The sequence below is a fragment of the Chlorocebus sabaeus genome, chromosome 11 (assembly GCF_047675955.1).
Source record: "Chlorocebus sabaeus isolate Y175 chromosome 11, mChlSab1.0.hap1, whole genome shotgun sequence".
Classification (NCBI taxonomy): domain Eukaryota; kingdom Metazoa; phylum Chordata; class Mammalia; order Primates; family Cercopithecidae; genus Chlorocebus; species Chlorocebus sabaeus.
In genome coordinates, this window is record NC_132914.1 from 75,080,668 (window position 1) to 75,104,401 (window position 23,734).

General features: G+C 36.3%; 1 protein-coding gene across 7 annotated transcripts in view; it reads left to right on the forward strand.

Moving 5' to 3' along the window:
* NAV3 (neuron navigator 3) overlaps positions 1-23,734 on the forward strand; it is a 905,452-nt gene that overhangs the window by 515,060 nt on the left and 366,658 nt on the right. For 2 of the 7 annotated variants that reach the window (XM_008004096.3, XM_008004098.3), the window contains exon 1: positions 12,041-12,789. The exons of 1 other annotated variant lie outside the window; for it this stretch is intronic. In XM_008004096.3, coding sequence (XP_008002287.3) covers positions 12,547-12,789 — 243 coding nt within the window. In that variant the 5' untranslated portion in view covers positions 12,041-12,546. Of the gene's footprint in view, positions 1-12,039; positions 12,790-23,734 lie in introns of those variants that run through there. 4 more of the 7 variants (XM_008004097.3, XM_008004099.3, XM_008004100.3 and 1 more) reach the window with 3 other exon arrangements.

Consider the following 23,734-nt stretch of genomic DNA (forward strand, 5'->3'; position numbering starts at 1 on the left):
GGTTGTATGTATTACACATTTTTGTGTAATATTAATTATACCAGCTATTGATAGACTTCAGCCCATCCCATTTTCAGCAAATCTGATGAACTTTATTCCTTTTAATTTTGGCTATGCAAACTTCTTTCTTTAATATTATCAAAATGCATTGCAGGCATTTCCAATGTCTAAAAATATATCTATCCGTGAGAAGGAAACTGTTGGATTTTAAATCTTCTCATAGCTATTGTAGAAATTAGGAAAAAGAGGACTCATGAGTGCAATAGGTTTTACTGGGAACGTTTTATGAGAACAATAGGAACCTTATAAGATTTTTCGTGTTTACCCCTCACTCATCTCCTTTTTCTTCACTTCTCAACTGAATATTAACATAACTAAAATATAATTATGCTACTAATTCTGAAAGTATAAGTATTGACTAATAATGAGGGTTTTAAGCTGAGGTCCCTCAGGGTCAAACTTCTTTAGGTGAAAATCCAGTTTGTCACTTGCTACTTAAAGGTTATCTACAAATTTTTCCTTATTCTCATTTCTTTGAAGTTTGTGAAACCTCTTCAATTCACTAAAATGTAGCTAGTGAACAAAGTAAAATAAGAGTTAAGTTTTAGATGCCAAACTTAGTTGTCCATTTTTTTCTACTCTCACCCTTGCTCTATACTCTAAATATAACAAATACATTGGAAAAGCATTGAAGAGGGGATTAAAAATGAAATGTTTTATGAAAATATTTAGCAAGACAATATGGACACAGGAAAAATGAAGAAGTTCCTCATATATATCTTATGTTGATAATGATGCAAAATTGTATATGAAAAATCATATTTACAGAAATCTATTCTGCTTTTTCAATGCTAGCGTTTTCACTCACCAGTTCTCATGGTCCATACCCTTAAAACAGGAAAGAGAAAGATATTTTAGGGCAACATATGTGTGGTTTGTAAAACCAATAAGCAGGGTATATGCAAGAAAGAGCTCGGCAACTACTTCTGTTGCTGTCAGAAATCATTGTGAAATTTCATGAAAAGGAACTCTTGAGACACTGATAATATGGAAGTAAAGGGCAAGGTCTACATGGAAATTAACATTTTTGTAAGAAAAATGATTGGCTAAAGAAAATGGATGATGAGGTCAGTAGAGAATAAAATGTCAATAAAATAAATGTGTGTGTGTGTGTGTGTGTGTGTGTGTATGTGTTTGTGTGTGGGCTATTCTGGTAAGAAGCAGATAAAAAAGGAAAGGAAAACTTTGAAGGGTTTACTTAGACTATTTGATCACTTTGCATCTTTTATAGTAGGTTTCTATATATTTCTGAATCTAATGTATTAGATGCCTGTCTTAGTCCATTAGTTCTGTTATAACAGAACACTATATACTGGTAATTTCTGTAAGAACAGGAATTTATATCTCATAGTTCTGGAGGCTAGGAAATCCTAGATCAAGGCACTGACATCTGGTCCTCACCAGATGTCTTCTGGCTGCATCTTCACATGTTAGAAGGTGGAAGGGCAGGAGAGGGGCGACCTCCCTCCATCAAGTCTTTTTATAAAGGCACCCAATCCCATTCATGAGGGCAGAACCCTGACGATTCCTTCACTTTCCAAAGGCCACAACTGTCCATACTGTTGCATTGAAGATTAAGTTTCAACGTGCAATTTGAAGGGACAAAAACATTGAAACCACTGCAATGTCTGACAGAGAGATGTGGTTTCCCCGTTAATGGTCTCATTTGATTTCTGGGCTATTAAGAACATGACCATTGCGTACAGCTGGGAAGATCGCACACTCTACCACTGTGTGAGTGAAAGGCACTACAACCTCAAGTAGTTGTTGACCTTGAGTCATTGCTTTTGTTCAATGGAATAAGTAGATATTAATGATGTATATGTAATTTCATGTTGCTGCCTTTTTAAATGGTGCCATAAGATTTCCTTAAAGTGACTTATGTATATTTTATTTATACTTACTAAATATAGACCCAGTACTGAATAAAATACTCAAAATAATAGAAAAGTCATAATCAGATCTTACATTTTCATTATCATACTTTCTGATTTCCTATTCTTCTTTTATGACTTCAGATAGATCGAATAAGAGGTATCTAGCTGAACCTCTCAGTATTCCTCTCTCTCTTTCTTATTATCTGTATCTGTCTCTACCTGTCACACACACACACGCACACCTACACACACGTTCACACAAACATATAAACACACACACAGCTGTTTTGAAATATCCTCAGAGTTCCTAGTAAAAATGCTACATGATCTGATAAAGATAAACTTTTGAAGCTATTGATGGGGTAGCTTTTCTGGGTGGTTCCTAGAAAGGATCTGGATGTTAGTTAGATCTGAAGTTTAGAACCTGTACTGGAACTGGGAACTGGAACTGATTACAGGCAGCGATTACTTTAGCTCATTACTTAGATTAAAATCATAGGCTAATTATAGTTGTACCGTGTTAAAATATAAGAATAAAGTTCAAATGTTTAAGAAAAGATTTACTCTCAATCCCTGAACGAAACCTAATGCACCCTCAGAATAACTGCAATAAAGCTGGAGATGGTTAGCGTGGATTCTGAAGGGGTAAGAGCAACGGTTACATGTTGAGTCCATGGTGCTTGGGATGTGAAAATGCACACTATTCCAAGTGGTCCTATAAATCTTTCACAATTACAAGTTACAACCATTGCAAATGACATTTTTATGATACCTTTTGAATGGCTTGGCTTTAGTGTGCCACTCTTTTATGTTTTAGCCAATTTTATTTGTATATAACTTTCAAAAATATATGAAAATAAGAAAATTGGCAAGGAAGCAGTAGTGAAATGATACCTTTTTAAAACAATGTTATTATACATTGTTACATCTAAAAATTTTTGGCTGCATTTCGCAGGACCAAACTGTTACAACTTGTTTGAGATGTCTTCCTTTATCTTTTTATAGCACATTATATTTGTGTACTCATATTCCAACAAGAATGGTTCTTTCAAGCATAATTATTTTTTAGGTTACATTTTTTTTAGCATTTATTTGTATTTTTAAGGGTCTACTGTCTTACTGGAACACTGAAATTTATCTGGCAAGAATATCCAATGATTTTGTTTTAATGGAATAGTTGTCCTTTTTCCAGATGTGTATTTTTTTTTTTTCACTCAGGGAGCTGATATCCTTGAAGCAAGGGTATTAACATGCAATGCCATTCCAAAGCCGACTACATTTGCTTTTCATTATACTTTATGGTTAAGAGACCCTCTGAATTTGATAAATTTTATTTGCTCAACTAACTCTATCAGTAGCATATTGTAAGGAAGCCTGGAGGGCAGTAAATGCATGCCATAGAGCATATATAAACAATTTCCACCTCTCCTGAGAAGTTCCTCATTTTAATTGAACATTGTGTGCATTCTTTAAAAATGCATTAGCTGTCTTATTATTTAATCCCTTGTACTCATCACCTGCTTTTATGTTTCAGCCAGCTAGTTTACCTTTCTTTTGCCTGATTCAATACCACAATAGAGACACATCTTGGCTCATTGCCCCTTACCCCCGCAAATACACTGTATGAGCAGAGTATACCTAATACTTCTCTATGCATCAATTTTTTTCTGAGATATCTGAAAAAATGATTTCAGTGGGAATACTGGTAAGAAAAATTCTAAAACAGATCTTAGTGTCTTAAGTATTAGAAGCCAGATCTGGAGAATAATTTTAACTTCATGCTCAGTATATCGTATCTTTATCATGTCTTATTTTTTTCTTATTTAAATTTCCTCATTAGTTCTGAAGACAATCTGTTCAAATTATTCAAACATTTTGCAACTTGTTGGTACAAGTCATTTATTCCCTGGGGTTTAAGGGAAGTTCTTACCTGGATGAAGGATAATTTTTAAAAATGAAGATTCTTAAGGTTGAATGTGAAAGTGATAATGTACAATACAATTTCAGAATGGATTGGAAAAAAAAAGAACAGTTAATAATTTGACTCTTTACTTGTGCTTCTATTATAGACTAACAGGGATCATATTTACTTCCCCCCACCTTAAGTATAAACTGAACAAAAGTGTATAAAACAATATTATTCAGCCATTGGACAACGGGCAATACAGGACAGTGGTTCCAGAAAGAAGGGTAATCAAAGGGGAAGGCTTACTGTTGTGCTAGTTGACTTCCTGGAGGCAATATCCAGACCACAGAGTAGAAATGGAGAACCCAAATAGAGTTCAGAAGTTTTGCTGAGTCTTGGAAATAGAGATCAAAGTTTAGGAAAGGCTCGAGGGCTAAAATTTTGGAGCCAAAGTACCAGAAAGGAAGGAACTGCAGAGAGAGAGAGAGAGAGAGAGAGAGAGAGAGACAAAGATAAAATGAGATAGATAAACAGACACAGGGAAACAGAGAGAGAGATACAAAGAGATGTGAGAGAATGAGGATGAACACTAGCGACTTACAGAGGTGTTTCTTCTAATCTTTGGCAGAGGATTTATCCGTACATGTATTAGAGGAAACAAGCAAATGCCAAAGAAAGGACCAGCAGAAAGAAGTATGAGAAATAATTGCTAGCACTCATACAAGGTTGGGAATAATTGACATTTTCCCCAGTCAGAGTGAAAAGACCACGAGGCGTGTGTTAGATTCACAAAATTGTATTTCTTTACAAGTGGTGCAAAATTAGCTCTAGGCAATCTGATCTGTACCTTCTTTAACAATGTATTTAAAATGCTCAAAACCTACTTAACTGTGTGCCATTACAAAGTCAAATACTACTTGAAATCCAGTATACAAGTGTACAACTCAAAATGACTCCCATCCAGTAAAATATTACCAGGCATGTTACAAAGCAATATGACATGACTCATATCCAGGAGGAAAAAAAAATCCATTAATGGAAACATACTTAAGAAATGGCAGAGATGATGGAATTAGCAGACAAATTGTTGTTAAAACAACTATTATAAATATGCTCCATACGTTCAAGAAGGTAGAAAAACATAAATTTTTTTTATGAGACATGGAAGAAAAAAAAGACACCCAAATGGAACTCCTAGAGATGGAAAAGTGTAGTGTGCAAATGAAAAATACATGAGATAGGATTACAACAGGTTAAATCATATAGAGGTAAAGATTAATGAACTTGGAAACAGTAATAGAAGTTACTTGAATGCAAAATGAAGCACAGAGAGGTTTGTTTTTTTTTTTTTTTTTTTTTTTTTTTTTTTTTTTCCGATACGGAGTCTCACTCTGTCACCAGGCTGTTGTGTTGTGGCACAATCTTGACTGACTGCAACCTCCACCTCCCGGGTTCAAGTGATTCTCCTGCCTCAGCCTCCCGAGTAGCTGGGACTGCAGGCGCATGCCACCATGCCCAACTAATTTTTTTTTTTTTTTTGTAATTTTAGTAGAGACAGGGTTTCAGCTTGTTGCCCAGGGTGGTCTCAAACTCCTGAGCTCAGGCAATCCATCCGCCTTGGCCTCCCAAAGTGCTAGGATTATAGGCGTGAGCCACTGTGCCCAGCTGAGAATAAGATTTTTAAAGCCTTAAAAAATTAATTGCATTAGTAACCGTGGCATGAAAGCAGGTGGTCCAGCATACATAATTGGAGCCCTAGAAGAAAGAGGGAGGCAGAAAATAAGTTTAGAAAGAACTCAAAAGTTTCTAAAATTTGATATAAACTATAAAAAAGGCCAATGAACATGACACAACCTGAACAAAACGTTAAAAAAAATCAAATTGCTGACCAGGTGCAGTGGCTCACACCTGTAATCCCAGCACTTTGGGAGGCCGAGGAAGGTGGATTACCTGAAGTCAGGAGTTTGAGACTAGCCTGGCCAGTATGGTAAAACCCTGTATCTACTAAACATACAAAAATTAGCCGGGTGTGGTGGTGTGTGCCTGTAATCCAAGCTACTTGGGAGACTGAGGCAACAGAATGGCTTGAACCCAGGAGGCAGGGATTCCAGTGAGCCAAGATTGTGCCACTGCATTCCAGCCTGGTGAAAGAGCGAGACTCCGTCTCAAAAAAACAAAACAAAACAAAACAAATTAAATTGCTAAAAATGAGTGATAACGAATGCTTCTCAGATTTCTTATCAGAAGTTGGATAATACAGTCAGGATACATAGAAAGGAACAAAGATCAGACATATGATGGACTTCTCCTTAGAAAACTATGCAAGTGAAAATACAGTGGTGTGGCATCTTTACTGAAGAAGAAAAATTGTTAACTTAGAATTTTGTACCCAGAAAAAAATTCTTTCATAAATGGAGGCAAAGCAAACTCCTTTTTAGCCAAACAAAAGCTGAGACAGTTAATCTCCAGCAAATCTGCAATTTGGAAAATATTATAAAAGGTTGTTTATAAAAGGAAAATGATACCAGATAAAAATTTGCATCTATGCAAAGGAAAGAAGAGCACCAGAAATGGAAATTATGTGGATAAAAATAAAGATTATTCAGTTTTTAATTTTTAAAACAGAATTGATAATATAACAAAATAATGTGCTCTGTTAATATATGCAGAAGAAAACATATGCTAACACTAGCACAAGAATGTGTACAGTAATGTAAAATTAAATACTGTGAGGTTTGTAAATTATATCTAAAGTGGCATAATATAATTTGAAGGCATATTCTAGTAAGTTAATGGTTTATATAGTAAATCCTACAGGAAACAGAAGAATAAAATGAAATATGTGTCACTCACTAAGAATCCCACTTTATAAAGATACAGATAAAGTTGAAAGAATGGAAAGATGACACTAAACACTAATCAAAATCCTTTAAAAAGTAGTTTAGCACAAAGGGATATTTAGGATCCCCACTCACAAGCCTGCAGAAGTTTGAGAGATATATGGAGAGTCATCCTCTAACAAAAAGCAAGCTGAAGACTAGGACAAAATCTATTCAAATATATATCTAAGATAGGACTTATACCGAAATATATAAAGAATTGTTGAGAAAACTCAGTAATAATGAGACAAACAAAAAGTGGGCAAGAGTTTTTGACAGATATTTCACCAAAGATGATATATGAATGACAAGCACACACATGAAAAGATAGTCAACGTCAATAAATTATTAGAAAATTTCACATTAAAACTGCAGTGATACACCTCTACCCCTGAGTAGAATGGCTAAAATGAAAGACTGAAGATACGAAGTCGAGAGTATGTGGAGCAACTGGGCTTCTCATACATTACTATTGGGAGTTCAGAATGGTATGTTTTGGAAAATAGTGTGGTACTTGCTTACGCAATTAAATATATAGTTATCAGATGACTCAGAAATTCCCTTCGAGTCATTTATCCATGAGAAAATAAAATAAATATCAACATAAGACATATATAAATACTTATAGGGCCAGGTATTGTAGCTTAAGTCTGTAATCCCAGCACATTGGGAGGCTGAGGCAGGTGGATCACTTGAGGTCAGGAGTTGGAGACCAGCCTGGCCAACATGGTGAAACCCTGTCTCTACTAAAAATACAGATGGTGCACATCTGTAGTCCAAGCTACTCAGGAGGCTGGGGCACAAGAATTGCTAGAACCCAGGAGGCAGAAGTTGTAGTGAGCCGAGATCACACCACTGCACTCCAGCCTGGGTGACAGAGCATGACTCTGTCCCCCTCCCCCTGCAAAAATTATAGAACTTTCCCAAACTGGAAACAAATCAAGGGTCCTCTACCAGATAAATGCATAAATGAATTGTGCCATATTCAAACCATGTTATGCATTTCAGCCATACAAAAGAAAGAACTAATGATACGTACAACACATGGATGAATCTCACAAACATTATGCTAAGTGAAAACAGCCAAAAACGAAAATACTGAATGATTTCATTTCTGTGAAATTTTAGAAAAGGCAAAACTAGCATTAGAAGTCACTTCAGACATTGCTTGTGTTGAGACTGGGGCATGGGCATGTGAGAACATTTTGAATGAAGGGAATATTCTACATCTTGATAGTGGTACTGGCCATATTGAATTATTTCCTTATATTTGTTGAATTTTAACTTCTGTGTAAATTCCACTTCAATCAAGCTGTTAAAAATAGGAATGTGAGGCCAGGTACGGTGGTTCACACTTGTAATCCCAGCACCTTGGGAGGCCAAGGCAGGCAAATCACCTGAGATCAGGAGTTCGAGACCAGCCAGGCCAACATGGCGAAACCCCGGCAAAAACCTGTCTCTACTAAAAATACAAAAATTAGCCAGCATAGTGGCAGGTACCTGTAATCCCAGCTACTTGGGAGGCTGAAGCATTGAACTCAGGAGGCAGAGGTTGCAGTGAGCCGAGATCGTGGAGTATAGTTACTCCAGCCTGGGGGAGAGAGCGAGACTATGTCTCAAAAAAAAAAAAAAAAGTACTGTGGCTTTTCTATATTTTTAGCAAATATCAGAGTTGACTATCCAATCATATTTTTCCTTTCAGCGAGCATACTTTTGTGTTGACGGTTGAATATTTTTTCTCCTACTCTTTCTTAAAAATCGTGGTTTGCAAGTTGCCATTTTATGAGATTTTATTACTTGTTTTTTAAATTGCTGATATTCAAATTTAGCCAGGTTGGAATTCTCTTATTGTCTAAAACTCCAGCTTAGCTTCAGAAGCTATTTCAAGGCTCATTGCCACTTTTCCTGTTAGATTTGATAGGAATGCAATGACAACCAATTTATTTCACTTTAATTTTCAGAGTTTTTTTCCTGAGTTCTGTTCAATTAACCCTTATGATCATGGCCGTATTAGGCTTCATGACTTTATCTCTCTAATTCTCATAACTATATTTCCTGTAACATTTAGAGCTAACATTTACTGAACACTTACTATGTGGAAAACTGTCCTAACGACATCATACATTTACTTCCTTTAATTCTCACAGCACCCCTGTGAAGGAAGTATAATTATTTTTTACTCCATTTTATAGAGGATGAAACTGAGACACAGCAACTTCCAAATTCGTATAACTAGTAAGGAAGCAGAGATTTGCTTATAAGCACTCCCACTTTACAGCCCATTGCCTGAACTATCAAATTACAAATCCTATAATTTACAGATCTTAAATTCTAGTTTTTAGGAGAATCAATTCACTTAAATATGACTCTCAGACCTTTCCCTCTCCCTTGTGATGGTTTCAACATGAGTTTTGTGTCCCCTCCAAAAACTCATGTTGAAATTTAGTTGGCATTGTAAATGGTACTAAGAGATGGAGACATTAAAAGGTAATTAGGCCATGAGAACAGTAACTTCACACATGGATTAATGTTATTGTGGTAGTGGGATTATCATGAGAGTAGACTGTTAAAAAGCGACTTTGGCCCTCTCTGTCTCTCTTATATGAGTGCTTTCTTGCTCTTCCGCTTCCACCATGGGGAAGCAAGAAGACCCTCACCACATATGGGCCCCTCAGTATTATACTTCCCAGCCTCCAGAACTGTAAGAAGCAAATATCTTGTTATTTATAAATTATTCAGTTTTAGATATTCTGTTATGGTAGCACAAATGGACTAACACAGTGGGTTCGGGATGAATACAATCATCTGTATTTTTAGCAAGCACTCAGCTTACCATCACATCTGCTTTGCTGAACTCAGTTTGTAAAACCTCATTTTGAACTTCATCTACAAAGTATCAGTGACCGTAAGCTAATTTTTTACTTTCTCAGTGCCTTTGTGTCCTAGGTCTCAAAATAATGTGGTTCTTTTAAGATAAATTGAGATGACAACTCCTGGCACAGAGCACATTTTTTATAGTTAAGTTAGTTTGGTTTTGTTGCTTTTGGTGGTAGATATTATTGCAAAAAATTAGTTGACAGTGGCTACTAATACCAACCTTATATTTCAGTCAGAGTGAAAGATATTGCCTAATATGCAAAAGGTATTTCAAAGTGAAAAGATATCTTATTGAATGTGAATCCCCCTTTTTTTTTTCAACCTAATTGTCCCAGGAATTACAATACATTCTTCTCCAACATATGTTTCTAAAACACCAAATAGCTCATTTGTAATTGGCGAATAGGAATATTATACTAGTATAATGTAGAATTCATGTTCGTAAAATGAGGTTGTATAGCTTTACATACAATTTATTCTAGGCAAAGGGAGGCAGAATAGTCAGAGTAGAATTATAACCTTGGGTGGGCAAAGAAGTCCTCCATCTGAATGTTGTATAGTCAGCAGGAGCCCTTTTGGCTCAGTTTTAAGAAAACTAAAAACAAAAACAAAAATGAATGCCTGCATCTGGGGCTTCCTCTTCAAAGGGGCATGCCCCTGGCCTTGTGCAGCTCTTGAATATTTGCAGTTGCCCTGACCCTGTACCAATTTCAATGTCAAGCCTACTTGCTTGGAAAGTTTGCCTTCCAAACGGATTTCTTCCACCAATTCTAGTTAAAGTGTTGCCAGCATTTATACCCAATTTTTTCTTTTATGTAATTCTGGGTCACTTCCTTGGGTGGTCCAAATTATTTTCTGAGGTGCCGATATTATTTTTGCTAGCAATATATTCCCAAAGTTGCATATGTTTTGAGTGGTCTTCCTAGAATCAGTTTTTCCCACAAGTTCTATTATTTAGGTGCTGTTTTGTTTTGCATTGTGAGGATTACAAGTTGCATATGTCTTCTTATGAACTAAGCCTCATTTTACGAACATGAACCTCTCCAGCTCTGTATTATCTTATAGTTTCTGAAAGTTATAATGTGTTGAATGGTTTGCAAATTGCAAAATAACTTACTTCCTCAGAGAGATTATTTCATTTCTTTGATACCACTAGTATTGTATTTGTTTTGTATTATCCCATTGTGTAAAGCTCACTAGGGTTACTTTTTTTTAAAAGTCGGCAAGACTTCTAACTTGCATTTCCTGTCTTCCATGCTGCATCAGCAGAACACATACCTTTTATTTTACTTATTGGCTCTTTCATCTATAAATTACTGCCTCTTAGATAAAAGTACATAGTGATTTAAAGACCTGGAAACAGTAGGCCAAAGATGACCATGTCTTCACTAAAGAAAGACATTTTCTATAAAAATGGTTATGATTTAATAATTTCCATAATTCATTGTATCTATCTATACTAAGTGTCCACCACTCATTTTTCTAAGATCTTTGGTTACATTATTACTAATTTTCATAACATTTGGTGAATGTAATTACTCTCTATATCCATTATCTGAGTGGAATCACTTTCAGAACAATAATGCATAGTACATTAGATGTTTTCTTAAAAGTTTACCCATTGTTTATTTAAAGTTCCTGTCATGCTTTAACCAGAAATAGAACATGCTATGATTTTAATAAAATAGTTCTATGGATAGAAGCATCATCATTCATTCTCACTGAGTATCTGTTTGGATACTTTTTAGAAGCTTGGAATTTTAAGTTGGACTTAATAAGCTTGAATAACAGTGTTATTTTCAGCCGTTTTAAAAGATGGGTTTATAAACTAAAATCATACATTCTTTCCCCATTTCTAGCTTCATCATTTTAGTCAAATTTTTCAGTGTCTCCAAGTCATAGCTATTCTTTCTTTAAAGTGAAGAAAATAAATATGCCTATACTTTGAGTCATTCCAATGATTAAATGTGATAATGCATAAAATGTTTAGCTCAGTAACTGCTTTGTAATACATTCCACATAAGTATTAGCTTTGAATGTTTTTATAATCATGACTTACTCATTTTGGGAACAATGATTACTATATATTTAGTGCCTTGCTCCCTGTGTTTACTCTATTTTCATAACCTAGGCAGCTATGGTCCGATGAATGATTTCACTGCTTTAGCTAGTTGCACTATTGCATGATTTTAGCCTGATTTCATGGGATGCAACAGAATGAACATCGTGGCTCATGGCTGTCAGTAGTGAAAAATAGCTGGAAATCAGACAAACAAGTTTATTGCTGAGATTGTTTCCGGGCTAAAAGTTCTTCCAACAGCTGTTTGTTTTGGCCATTAACATGTCCATTCTTTTTATTTTTTTCTGAGCTGAGGGAAATACAATTTTCTTTAAAAAGAGAATGCAGGCTGGCTATTTCTGAAATCAGGAAGAACCCCTGTCCTTCCACTGTTGTGGTCTTTTGGCTGCTCTGACAGTTGGACTGAAGGGCTTCTCCTTTTGTTTTTTTCCTCTTTTTCACTCTCAAAGTTCAGACTCAGACTGCTTTAGTGAGAAGAAAAAAGCAAAACTAAGAGCTGTCTAATCCTAAGAAGGAGCTTTGTAGCAGTTACCTTGAAGAAAAGTTTACTCCCCAAAGGAGTATTTAGTATTACTTAGACACTGAGTCACTGAACAGAGAGAGAGAGAGAGAGAGAGAGAGAGAGAGAGAGAGAGAGAGAGAAATGAGAATGAATATGAATCCCAGCCAGCAAGAAAGAAAGATACTTAACTAAAGATGCAGAGAAGTTTTGCCTCTTTCTGAAAATTATATTATTAGTTTTTTAAAAATCAGGATGACTGCTAGTTTTGTTTAAAGTATTTGTTCTGGAAATACTAAAGTTGGAGTCTACCAGACTGAGGTTAGAAGCATTTTCTTTGGCAGCAAGAAGATAATTTTATAGAAGCCATGCCTGTTTTTGGGGTTGCCTCAAAACTGAGGCAGCCAGCTGTGGGGTCAAAGCCTGTGCATACTGCTCTTCCGATACCAAATCTTGGCACTACTGGGTCACAGCACTGTTCTTCAAGACCTTTGGAACTTGCTGAAACAGAGAGCTCCATGCTTTCTTGTCAGCTTGCATTGAAATCAACCTGTGAATTTGGAGAGAAGAAACCCCTCCAAGGAAAAGCCAAGGAGAAAGAAGACAGCAAGGTTAGTTGCTGAAGTTACCTGCAGACTTATATAGCTAAAGTGCTCATTTCTTTTTAAGTGCACTAAAACGTGTTATGAAATCGGGAGTAGATGAGGAATACCGGTGTAAGGATGTAAGCAGTTACAATGGCTGAAAAGCTGAATATTTAGCTTATGTAAAACTGTATTCTTAGTTTAGAGTTGTAAAAGTCATGATCAAAATTTTCTGAATATGCATCTATTGTAATCATTTAGTACTACTTATTGATGAATGCCTAGTTAGTTCTAGATATTGCTCTATTACTAGTAACCATAATCAATCACAAATGTGATAAAAAGAGAACCTATTGTCATACTTACTGCGATATATGAAAATAGGTACTTTCTAAAAGACATTTACTTGTAATAATACATATAGACACCATCGCTTTTCTCTAAATGTCATTTGCATTTCAAAGAATTTCTGTCTGAAAATTTGTATCCTAGGCTGCTTAATTCATTGCAATATGAAGGAAAATGAAATGATGTTTTCCATGATACTGCACATTTATCTGAATTCTCCCTTGTAAACTGAAACCCTACTCTTTAACTTATTACTGATATCCTTTTCAGTCATTTTATTTATGGTATTTTGTGAGTCGTTACTCTTAGCCCTTGGTTTCTAAAGCATACTGTGACCGTTTCCTCCAGTCACGAATGCTAGCATGGCCCTGAAGCTGCTGAACTTCATGGGGATTCGTTTGTACCTTGATAAGCGTCACTTTTGTTTTGTGTATTTTTACTTCTATAGGTACATATTAGGTGTATATATTTATGGGTACATATTAGGTGTATATATGTGGTTCCTGAGATATTCTGATACAGGCATACAATGTGTAACAATCATATCAAGGTAAATGGGGTATCTGTCGCCTTAAACATTTATCATGTCTTTGTATTGCAAACATTCTAATTATATATTCTTTCAGTTATTTTAAAATATAGAATAAGTTATTGTTGATAGTAATCATCCTGTTGTGCTATCAAATACTAGATCTAATTCATTCTATCTAAATGTATTTTTGTACCCATTAACCACCCACACTACCCCCACCCCTCACCACTACCCTTTCCAGCCTCTGGTAACCATCATTCTACTAAGCATCACTTTTTAATGCAGCATTAACTATGATGTCAAGCTCTCCAAAGTCGCAGCCTCATCTCTGGCTTCTTAGGAAATATTTTGGTTTTACTCTGCTATCCAAATGTTAGTTTAAAATAATTTAAGGAAAAAACCTTTATATAAAAATCAACTCTAGAAGGGAAAAAGAAAGCCACTCCCTTTTCTACAATGCCCATCCCACCTTCACCTGTTCATATCCTTTAAGCTTCGTCCCAGATGCAACTTTGTTCATAAAGTCTTTGCTAGCTATCTCCTCCCCACCATTCCTCTTTCCCAACTCTTTGTCTGTAGAAATGCTTGTGTATTTTAATTATCTGGATAATTTCTTTTAATTATGTGGATAATTTATTTGTATCTCCACTAAGTTGAAAACGTATAGAAGGCGGGTGTCGTATCTTATCCTGTGTTCCAGCTGTCTCCCTGTACAATGCTTTATGCATGATAAGAATTAAACAGTAGTTGGATGAGTGAATACAGGGATTAATGAATCAATGAATGAACAAACAGTTATTTTGAGAAAGATTCAGTTAGGTTTGCTCATCTTTTGGGATCATTTTGATACGGGAAATGTTTCCTTCTCTCCCTCACAGGGCATGTGACAGCAGGAGTGGCTTGCTTCTTCAATGCCCTGCTGCTCAAACCTCTAGGGGGACCATGCAGATGGGCAGGTTGAGAAGCTTCGACCCCACAGCAGCATCTAGGGTTGAGTATTTACAACTCCTGAAGCTCCAGTGGGCGTGTGTTACAGTGTGTCCTTTTAGTTTTGCAGTCTGAAGGTGGCTTGTGTTAATCAGCTCAATTAGACCCTCTGCCTTATTGCAAGGACAGAGGGCTTTCTGTATCCTGGGTTCTTGCCTTGGTGTACCGGAAAAATTGAGTCATATGTGGGCTTGGAGGATGAGTGCAAGGTTCTATTGAATGTTGGGAAGTACCTCTCAGCAGATGGATGGGGAACCAGAAGGAGGATGAAGTGGAAAGGTGATTTTCCCCTGGAACTGGGCCGCTCAGCAGCCAGACTCTCCTCTGACCTCCCCGGCTAGATTCCCCTCAGGTCCACGTCGTTCTGCGGTCGACGGCCTGCCGGTGTCTGCAGGTGCCTGTCGGTGTGCTCTTCTGCCGGTGTGTTCCTCTCGATGTCCAGCCGCTTGTGCGTTCTTCCGCCGGTGTGTTCCTCTCGATGACCAGCCGCTTGTGCGTTCTTCCGCCGGTGTGTTCCTCTCGATGTCCAGCCGCTTGTGTCGCTGCCTGCTAGGGTCTTGGGGTTTTTATAGGCACAGAATGCGGACGTGGTGGGCCAGGGTGGTCTTAGATAATGCAACATTTGGGCATGAAAACAGAAATGCCTGTCCTTACTAGGTCCATGGGCAGAGAGCCAGGGGTGGAGCCCTAGCCAGGGACCCCATCTTTCTCTACCCAGCACTTCCCTGCCCGCTTCCCATATCAATTTTATCTATAAAACAAGGGGTTTGGAATGGATATTTGTGGAGTTCTATGTCAAACAAAGCATTGTCCATGCGAGAAAAATCAGTTAAAATATTTTTTATGGGTTTATAGTTTTCAGTTCAGTGTGAACAATTCAGAGTAAAAAGCAGGGAAACGTAAATTATCAACAAAAGACTAAAAATATTTAACTTTTTGCAAATAATTAAAAGAAATGTCATAAAATTCTATTCTAATGTTCTGTGTATCTGCAAGTCTGTATGGATTCAATGGAAAGAACAGAGAGACACATTGTCCCTGCTGACCATGGTTATCTTTTCTGAAGGTTTAGTGAAACTTCCACTTTGCTAAATGACCTTGGCCTAGGATTTGAGCACTATAAGCACTGTTTTCAATATAATTTTGGTTGATCTCTTTGGTTAGCAAACATATTAATCAAACATCTGATATCCCAATAAGCCTCTGTGGTAAGCAACGTTGTATTTATAGGGATGTTTTCACCATGCCACTTATCAGATTAAAAATGTTTTCAAACAAATGTAAAGAACGCCTGGTCAGCAGTTCAGAATATTTCTAAATGTTAAAAAGAAGTATATGTAGATTTATTTTAGCTTTTGAAAGATAAAAACCAGAACTGAAGTAAATAGCAAAATCGAACAAGGTAGTTATATTAGAATTAGACTTGGCCGCAAAAGCAGAAAAGTCAACATAACAATAGTGTAAAGAAGATAGAAGTTTAATTCATTTTCATATAAAGGAAATCTAGAGTTGAGCAGTCCATGTATGGCTGGTAGGGAGACTTCAGGAAGTTGTCAGGGAACCAGGCTCTATTTTGGTTGCCATCATCCATTTGTGGCTCACATCTCACAGTCTTGAGTAGATAATTGAGGTCCACTTAATTAAAAAGATGCACCCTGTTTTATTAAATATTCTTCCACATTGGCCTAGTTATAGTTCCAAGGACTTACCTTGCTGCAATGGAGACTGGAAAATGTAGTGTTTGTTCTAGGCAGCCATGTGCTCAGCTAAAAAATATGGGCTCAATTTCTAGAAAAAGATACCATTGATAGTACCCACAATAGATGACTGTCATTAAGAAACATTTATGTGGGGTACTCTGCCAGTTCTTGTACCAAACAGTTTTATGATCTGGTTTGAGAGAACAAATTTACATATGACAGTGTCAGAAATGTGTGTTCAGTTGTCACTCCCTTCACCTGTTGTTTCAATTAATGCAAACGCCATCATTCCAGTCATCTAATCCCGAATTCCTAGACTAATACCTGGTAAAGTACATCACCATTTCACGTCCCGTAACTTGCCAGAAATTGAGAATTCTGTTTCGGTATTATAGCTTGGGTTTATCTTCTTCTGCACTTGCCCATCCTTTGATGGCCTTTTAAAGTTTTCTATCAATTATTTCAGTGATTCCAAATTGGTATCCTCTCCTGTGTCTCTCTACCCTCATCCATGCAACACATTCACCATCCTGCTTAAGAAGAAAACTTTATTTGCTTCTCATATCTTATAATATCTTCATTCAGGCATTCTTGTCTCCCACTTGTCACTTTCTCTATTTCTATCATAGCTCCATCTAGCTACTACATCCCAGATGTCTTCTTCCTGGGTGTCCCAATTTCTTCAGAATGTTTAGTCCCACTGTCCTTTAACAAATAAATAATACTAGTTCCAGACTCTATGTCATATGCAGTTGGAAAATCCTCCACAATATTTCAAGGGCTTATGTTTTCCTTAGCTATATCTTGTTCTGATTTCTTTCTTATCTCAAATTTTCTAATCTCTCTCATATGGATTTGTTTTTCCATTCTTCCTGGGCATACACCCAAATGAAGAACAGAGTCACTTTGCCTTGGAACCTTTACTTAACATTCTGGAGGTTAAGGTTAAGAAAGAGTGTTCTATTTTGTCACAGCTCAGCAAACAACATCCAATTAAGCATTAGACATCCCTGTTCATGAAAGTTTCTTGGCCATACTTACTGTGGAGCACTCCCTGGCTTTTACTTCTCAATCCCCAGTCTCCTTCCAATTTGGTCTGCCACCTTTCTTTTACTCCTATTTTCATTTCCAACTCTTTCCAGTCTTGGGCTCACTCATTCCTTCCCTCTCAGATTACTTGTGCAAACTCAAGATTCTGTTTTACATTATTATAGAAAGCAATTATTTTTTGAGGACAAGTCTTGTATCTTACAGAAAAATTTTTACTTTATTCTTAAGACATTTCAAATTAAGTATTATAATCTATATTTACAGAGAAATAAACAAAGAGAGTAGGAGTCATACATAGAATCACACAGTTAACTAGTAACCAAATCCAAAATTTGAATTCAAATCTGTTCATAGGAAGACTTTTTTTCTATGTTATTTTATTTATACTTTCTCTTAATGATGTAACAGCAATATTTTTTCTAGGTTTACCCTATCATCCAAATCTTACCCACTATTTAAGATTATTTCAAAAGTCAAAAGTATAGACAAATTGCTGTGGATGCTATAAAGAAGGAGAGATTACATCCACTTGGGGCAATCCAAAGAAATTTATTGGAAGAGTAGAGGCATTTATGTCCATGGTAGAAGGTATGATTATTTAATTCCTATTCACTCTGCCAGTTACGGCCACCAGGGTAGGAATTATTTCCTTGCTATTGTGTTCACACAGGGCTGCCACTAATGCTTTGAAAACAGAAGACACACAAAAACATTAGTTGAAATGAATATTTAAAATAAACATAACTGATAATATTGTCATACAAATATATTGTATAAATAGTGTTGCTAATGTGGACAATTCTTTTTGCAGAATGTTAGGACTGAAAGAAATCCTGTATGAATGGAGCATTCAGAAAAGACTGAATTTTTGAAATTTAATGAGCAGATAGGACTCAGATACATAGAGTAAAAACATTCTTTTGAGGAAAAGTTATGTAAACTTTTACAGTTTAAACTATGTAAACTTTTACAGTTTAAACTTTAAACTGTAAAAGTTTACATAACTCTTCCTCAAAAGGGAAGTAAGCCACTGTTAATGAAGCATAATATTTATGGAAAACACCAGGTAGACAATAGAGAAAGATCTTATGTAAGAATGAGACCAAATGACACTGGTAATATTTACGAGAAATCGTTGCAGAGAGGTTCTAATATTAACTAATGTTTAGAGACCGGCTGTATGTCAGGTACTGGGTCAAACTCTTCATAGAGTATTCCATTCAGTCCTCACAATAGCCTTATGGCATAGGAATTATTATTCTTCCCATTTTACAGATGGAGAAACTGCAGCTTAGAGAGGTTAAATTACTTGCCAATATCTCAATGCTAGAATGTGGTAGAATAGAGATTCAAACTAAGGCTGTATGGTTACAGAAGATATTATTCTTAACCAATAAACTACACTGCAACAATAAATACTTCTCTCGGGGTTAGGGAAAGGGAAGGAAGACTACTGATTGACTTAATTAATAATAGGGTTTGTTTTAGGTGTTAAAGTAACATTGTCGGTGAATTGTAAATCAATCAGTGGTTGTGTGAAGTGCCTAGAATTATCAGGAGAAGACAATTAAGTTGACACATGGTCTCTACTGAATTGTTTGAGTAACAGAAATAAATAAAAGGAACCCCATGATAGAAATATAGCAGCAGATGTCAATAGAGTAGATCACCGGCTCTGGTCTCCAGCTGTTTCCTTCTTGGAGAAGCTGCCTGATTGCTGAGGACTGTCAATGCTCCTGTTGGCTTGCTCATATGGTAGCATTTCCAGAGCTGGCCAGGCCTACAGCTGCATAGGTCAGCTCTTGGGTCCCCAGATGATTCTACTTTCCTTGCCTGTTTCTGCTGTGCTTGCACATTTAGTTATTTGTATTTAAAGAAACATGATTATTTCTTTTTCTAGTTATAACTCTGCAGGTTTCACAGTTAAACTGTATGGTCATTTTAATTGTTTTTGCTTTTGTGGTAGCAATGGTCAGAGAATGTTGAAATAATGCTGGAATTTTAACATTTTTTCTACTGGCAGAGGCTCAGCTTTTCATTATTGTACATTAAGTAACAATTGGTAGAAACGTGGCCATCAATATTATTGTCTATTATTTTACTTCATGCTTTAGTGTCTTTAAAGGGTTATATTTCATGCCTTGAACTAGAAATTATTAAAATTGTTGATGCTAATTACAGGATTAAATGTTACTGAAAATTTCATACAACTTTTTAATTTTTTTGAAAGTTTCAAAATTTTGTGTATATTTGATGCCGATTTGCCAAACATATTCTTCTTAGTTTCTTTTTCTTGTATCATAGACATCTTTCTTTCATTTAATAAAAACTAAGGATCTAAATATGTTGTTTATAGAAACATAAAACCAATAGATATGTCATTAATTTCCAGGCAAAATAATTGCTACATGTTTAATATTTATGCTATCAAATCACCAACAATTATCCATATCCAATTTTGAACTTGAAAAATTAAGTGGTATAATTAAAAGAACATTATATTAGGAGCTCAAATTTTGAATTAAGCTTCTGCTAGATGCTAAAAGTGTAAATCATTTAAACTCTCTGGACTTCAATCTCTGTACTTGTAAAAAAATGAAATGAGGATAATAGTTCCCCATAAAACTTTTCTAAGAGTAATATTTTTGTCTCCTCCCTTTCTCTTTCTTCCTGATTTTGTTCCATCAGTTAGCCCATTTCTCATATTGTCAATGTCTTCAGCCCCAATGCATCACTGGACCAGGATGTTTCAGCCGTGGCACCAGTGACATTTAGAAGTGATAACTCTGTAGTAGGCATAGGGATGGAGTCTGTTATGAGCAGTGTAGGATATTTAGCAGCATGCCTTCCTCTATCCACCACGTACCCTCCAGGTTTCACAGTTAAGCTGTTAAGTACCAGTGGCATCCTTCAGTCTGGGAGAAAGGCAAAATCAAACACAGCTGAAAAATGCTGCTTTAGAATCAGCTTCCAATAATTCTTTTTTCTTTACTAACTTAAATCATAGTAATAACAACAATAATCATTTTCTTCACCATATATCAATCACTCTATGTTTCCTATTTCATAGAAACATTTCTTGAAAGCATAGTTTATATTCATGGTCACTGTGTCAAGCTTTGCATTTGCTTTACTTTTCTTGATCTCTGACTTCTGGAAAACTCTCACTTTTGTAATTCTCCAATATTTACTAGCAAAATGACTTTGGCAAGGCAGTTAATACTTAAGTGTCAATTTCTTCATCTTTAAAATGTGGATAATAATGTAAACGAGCACACAGAATTTTTGTGAAGATTAAAGAAATATTGCACATAAACTATATGTCAGCAGAAGGACTAATACATAGTTAGTGGTCAGCATATATTACCTACTAGTATTATAATATTATAAAAGTATCTGATACTTTCATATAAAAATGGATAAAATTAAGGATTGGTAGTGGGATAGAGGAAGCAGTGATTAATTCTCTACAGATGGGAAAAGTAACATTTCAACCAGGTCTTGAAGGCCAGGCATGGTGGCTCACACCTGTAATCCCAACACTTCGAGAGGTCGAGGCAGGCAGATCACCTGAGGTCAGGAGTTCATTGAGACCAGCCTGGCTAACATGGTGAACACCCATCTCCACTAAAAATATAAAAATTAGCCAGGCGTGGTGGCAAGTGCCTGTCATCGCAGCTACTTGGGAGGCTGAGTGAGGCATGAGAATCACTTGACCCCAGGAGGTGGAGGTTGCAGTGAGCAGAGATCAAGCCACTGTACTCCAACCTGGGGGATAGACCAAGAATCTGTCTCAAAAAAAAAAAAAAAAAAAAAAAGAATGAATTTGATTTAGTCAAGTAAATATGGGAAAAAAGAGCATTTTATATGGAATAGCATTTACCAGGCTATGAAATAGTGTGTCATGTTTATAAACCTGCAGATTACTCACCAATCTTAGGATGTAGGATGTAACCAAGAGAGATGAGGGTGATTCAAGGCAGTGGGAAAATGGGCATTAAATGCCACTGTAAAGAGTTTGGAATTACTCTGTACAGAATGGAAGAAGTATGCTAAATATCAAAGTGACATGATTAAGTTCATATTTTGAAAGCTGACAACAAAATAAAATATATAAAGAGCCAGTAAATGTGTGGGGAACATTTCCAAAATACAGATGAGGAGAGTGTGATGGAGCCAGGTTTTGACTAAAGCACCAAGAGCGATGGAAGAGGGATGAGTCTAGTAAAAGAGGCTATGGATGTTTGGATTAAGCTATTAATCATCAGCAATCCAAAAATTCTATGTCTTGGAGGATAAATACATTTTCTTCACTCAGAAATGTACAGTTTAGTTGGAAGTGATAATTTGTGTGAACCGGGTAGCAAGTAGTAGTTAAAACTAAGGATTATTACTAACACTTTTTGAGTGCCTACTACATGTTGGAAGCCTATACCCAAGCCATAATTCCCATCAAACAGCTGTAGCAACTGATCTCAGAGAGATGCTAGGGCGGAGCTGAAAGGCCAACCTAGGTCTGTTTGACTTCCCTGTCCTTACTCTCTGAGTCTCCCTCTCTGATGTTTCCTTACAACAATGTATAGACAACCAGCAGTCAAAATCAAAGTTATTCTTTACTGTCTTTGTGGATACTGAGTCACGTAATAGGAAAACAAAGAAAATAATAAATTCTTACCAGAAGCACTGAATTAATCTTTGACAAATTTCACTTTGAATTCTTCTTTCTCTACAAATCTCACTGTTACTTCATTTTTCTGTAAGAAGTGTTTTACTTTGGATTACTAGTTACTGAGACTGATAGAAAAATTTGATATCTGTGGTAGAGTTCATTAATTGGTTACATGGCAGGACCTCCCCACTGCAAATCACAGAATTATTTGTTAAAATGTGTTGCAATTCTGCCCAGAAAAAAGTCACCAGCTGAAAGAGTCATGTAAAAAATGTAACATTTTCCCAGTGTAACAACATGATGCCACCTCCATAAACGAAAAGCAAAAACAAATAAATAGAAACTAGGGGCTATCTCTTCTTTTTGCTGTATTTTGATATTGTAAAGAACTTTTTTGTAAAACTGAAAACCTGGGGTGGACAGGTTCAAAATTTTTCATGATGAAATGTGACCAAGCAAATTTTATATGCAATCAAAATGGCATTGCACTCGTTAAGGTAATGCTAACTTCTATAACAGATACAACCTAGGTCTCAGTGGCTTAACACAATAGAAATTTATTGTCCATTTTTTTAATGGTCTCATATAGTTAGGGGTTAACAAACTATGGTCCATAGGCCAAATCTGGCCTGGTGCCTATTTTCCTAAAGTCAAATCTTGTTGGAACACAGCCCTGACGCTGGTTTATGCCTTTCCTGTGGCTGCTTTTATCCTATAATGGCAGAGATGAGTAGTCACAATAGAGACTACATGGCTTGCAAAGATTAAAATATATACTAACTGGCCATTTATAGAAAATGGTTGCTGACACATATATATGGTAACAAAGAAACCAGGTTCCCTCCAGCATATAGTACCATCCTCTCACCTCTAGCCAGCCATCAGTGAAAGAGAGATAATCGAGGATTGCATAAGAGGCTGGGAATTCCACATATCACTTCCACTCTATTTCATTGGTCAGAACTCTATCAGATGATAATACCCAATTTCAAGAGAGACTAGGAAATATCATGTATCTGTGTACCCAGAAATTAAGGGAAATAGTTTGGTAAACTATTAGACAGCATATAGTTAGCTAGAAACTGGCTATTTAGTCAGATGTTCAAGATTAAGCAAAAATTCACCATATAAAAAAATAGGCTAAGGTGCTCAGATTGTCAATAAGTTGTCCAGAATTAAAAGGATATATCTTTAAAAGCAAAACAAGGAATAAGAGAAGAACCATAATGACATTCAAGTTATTAAATGAAGATCTTGCCATTAACCCAGCTTTTAAAAGTAGACCAGGTCCACATATATACAAATACTATATAAAAAGCTCACTGTGGTCTGTTTCCCACCTTAGGATCTTTCTAGCTAATTTTAATTTCTTCTGTTCCAACCTGCTTATCCAGTCTCACATCCTGAAAGCAGGTCTCTCTCTTGGTCCTGCACCCTTGCTTCTATTGCTTCAGTACCCTGTTAGCATTATTTTCTTGCTGGACCTGGGATCTCTCCGTCAGAGCTGGGAACCAGAAAGGCCAATCCCGTGTATGATCTGAATTCTAGAAGAGTAGTTTAACAAATCGTGTGAAGTCAAGTGTCCAGCAAGAAGGAGGCATTTGCAGGATTCTAGACGATGCCAAATAGGTGACTGCATAGTTGTGTAAGGAAGTGCCCTCTCTCTCGGCTTGGAGGTATTGTGAA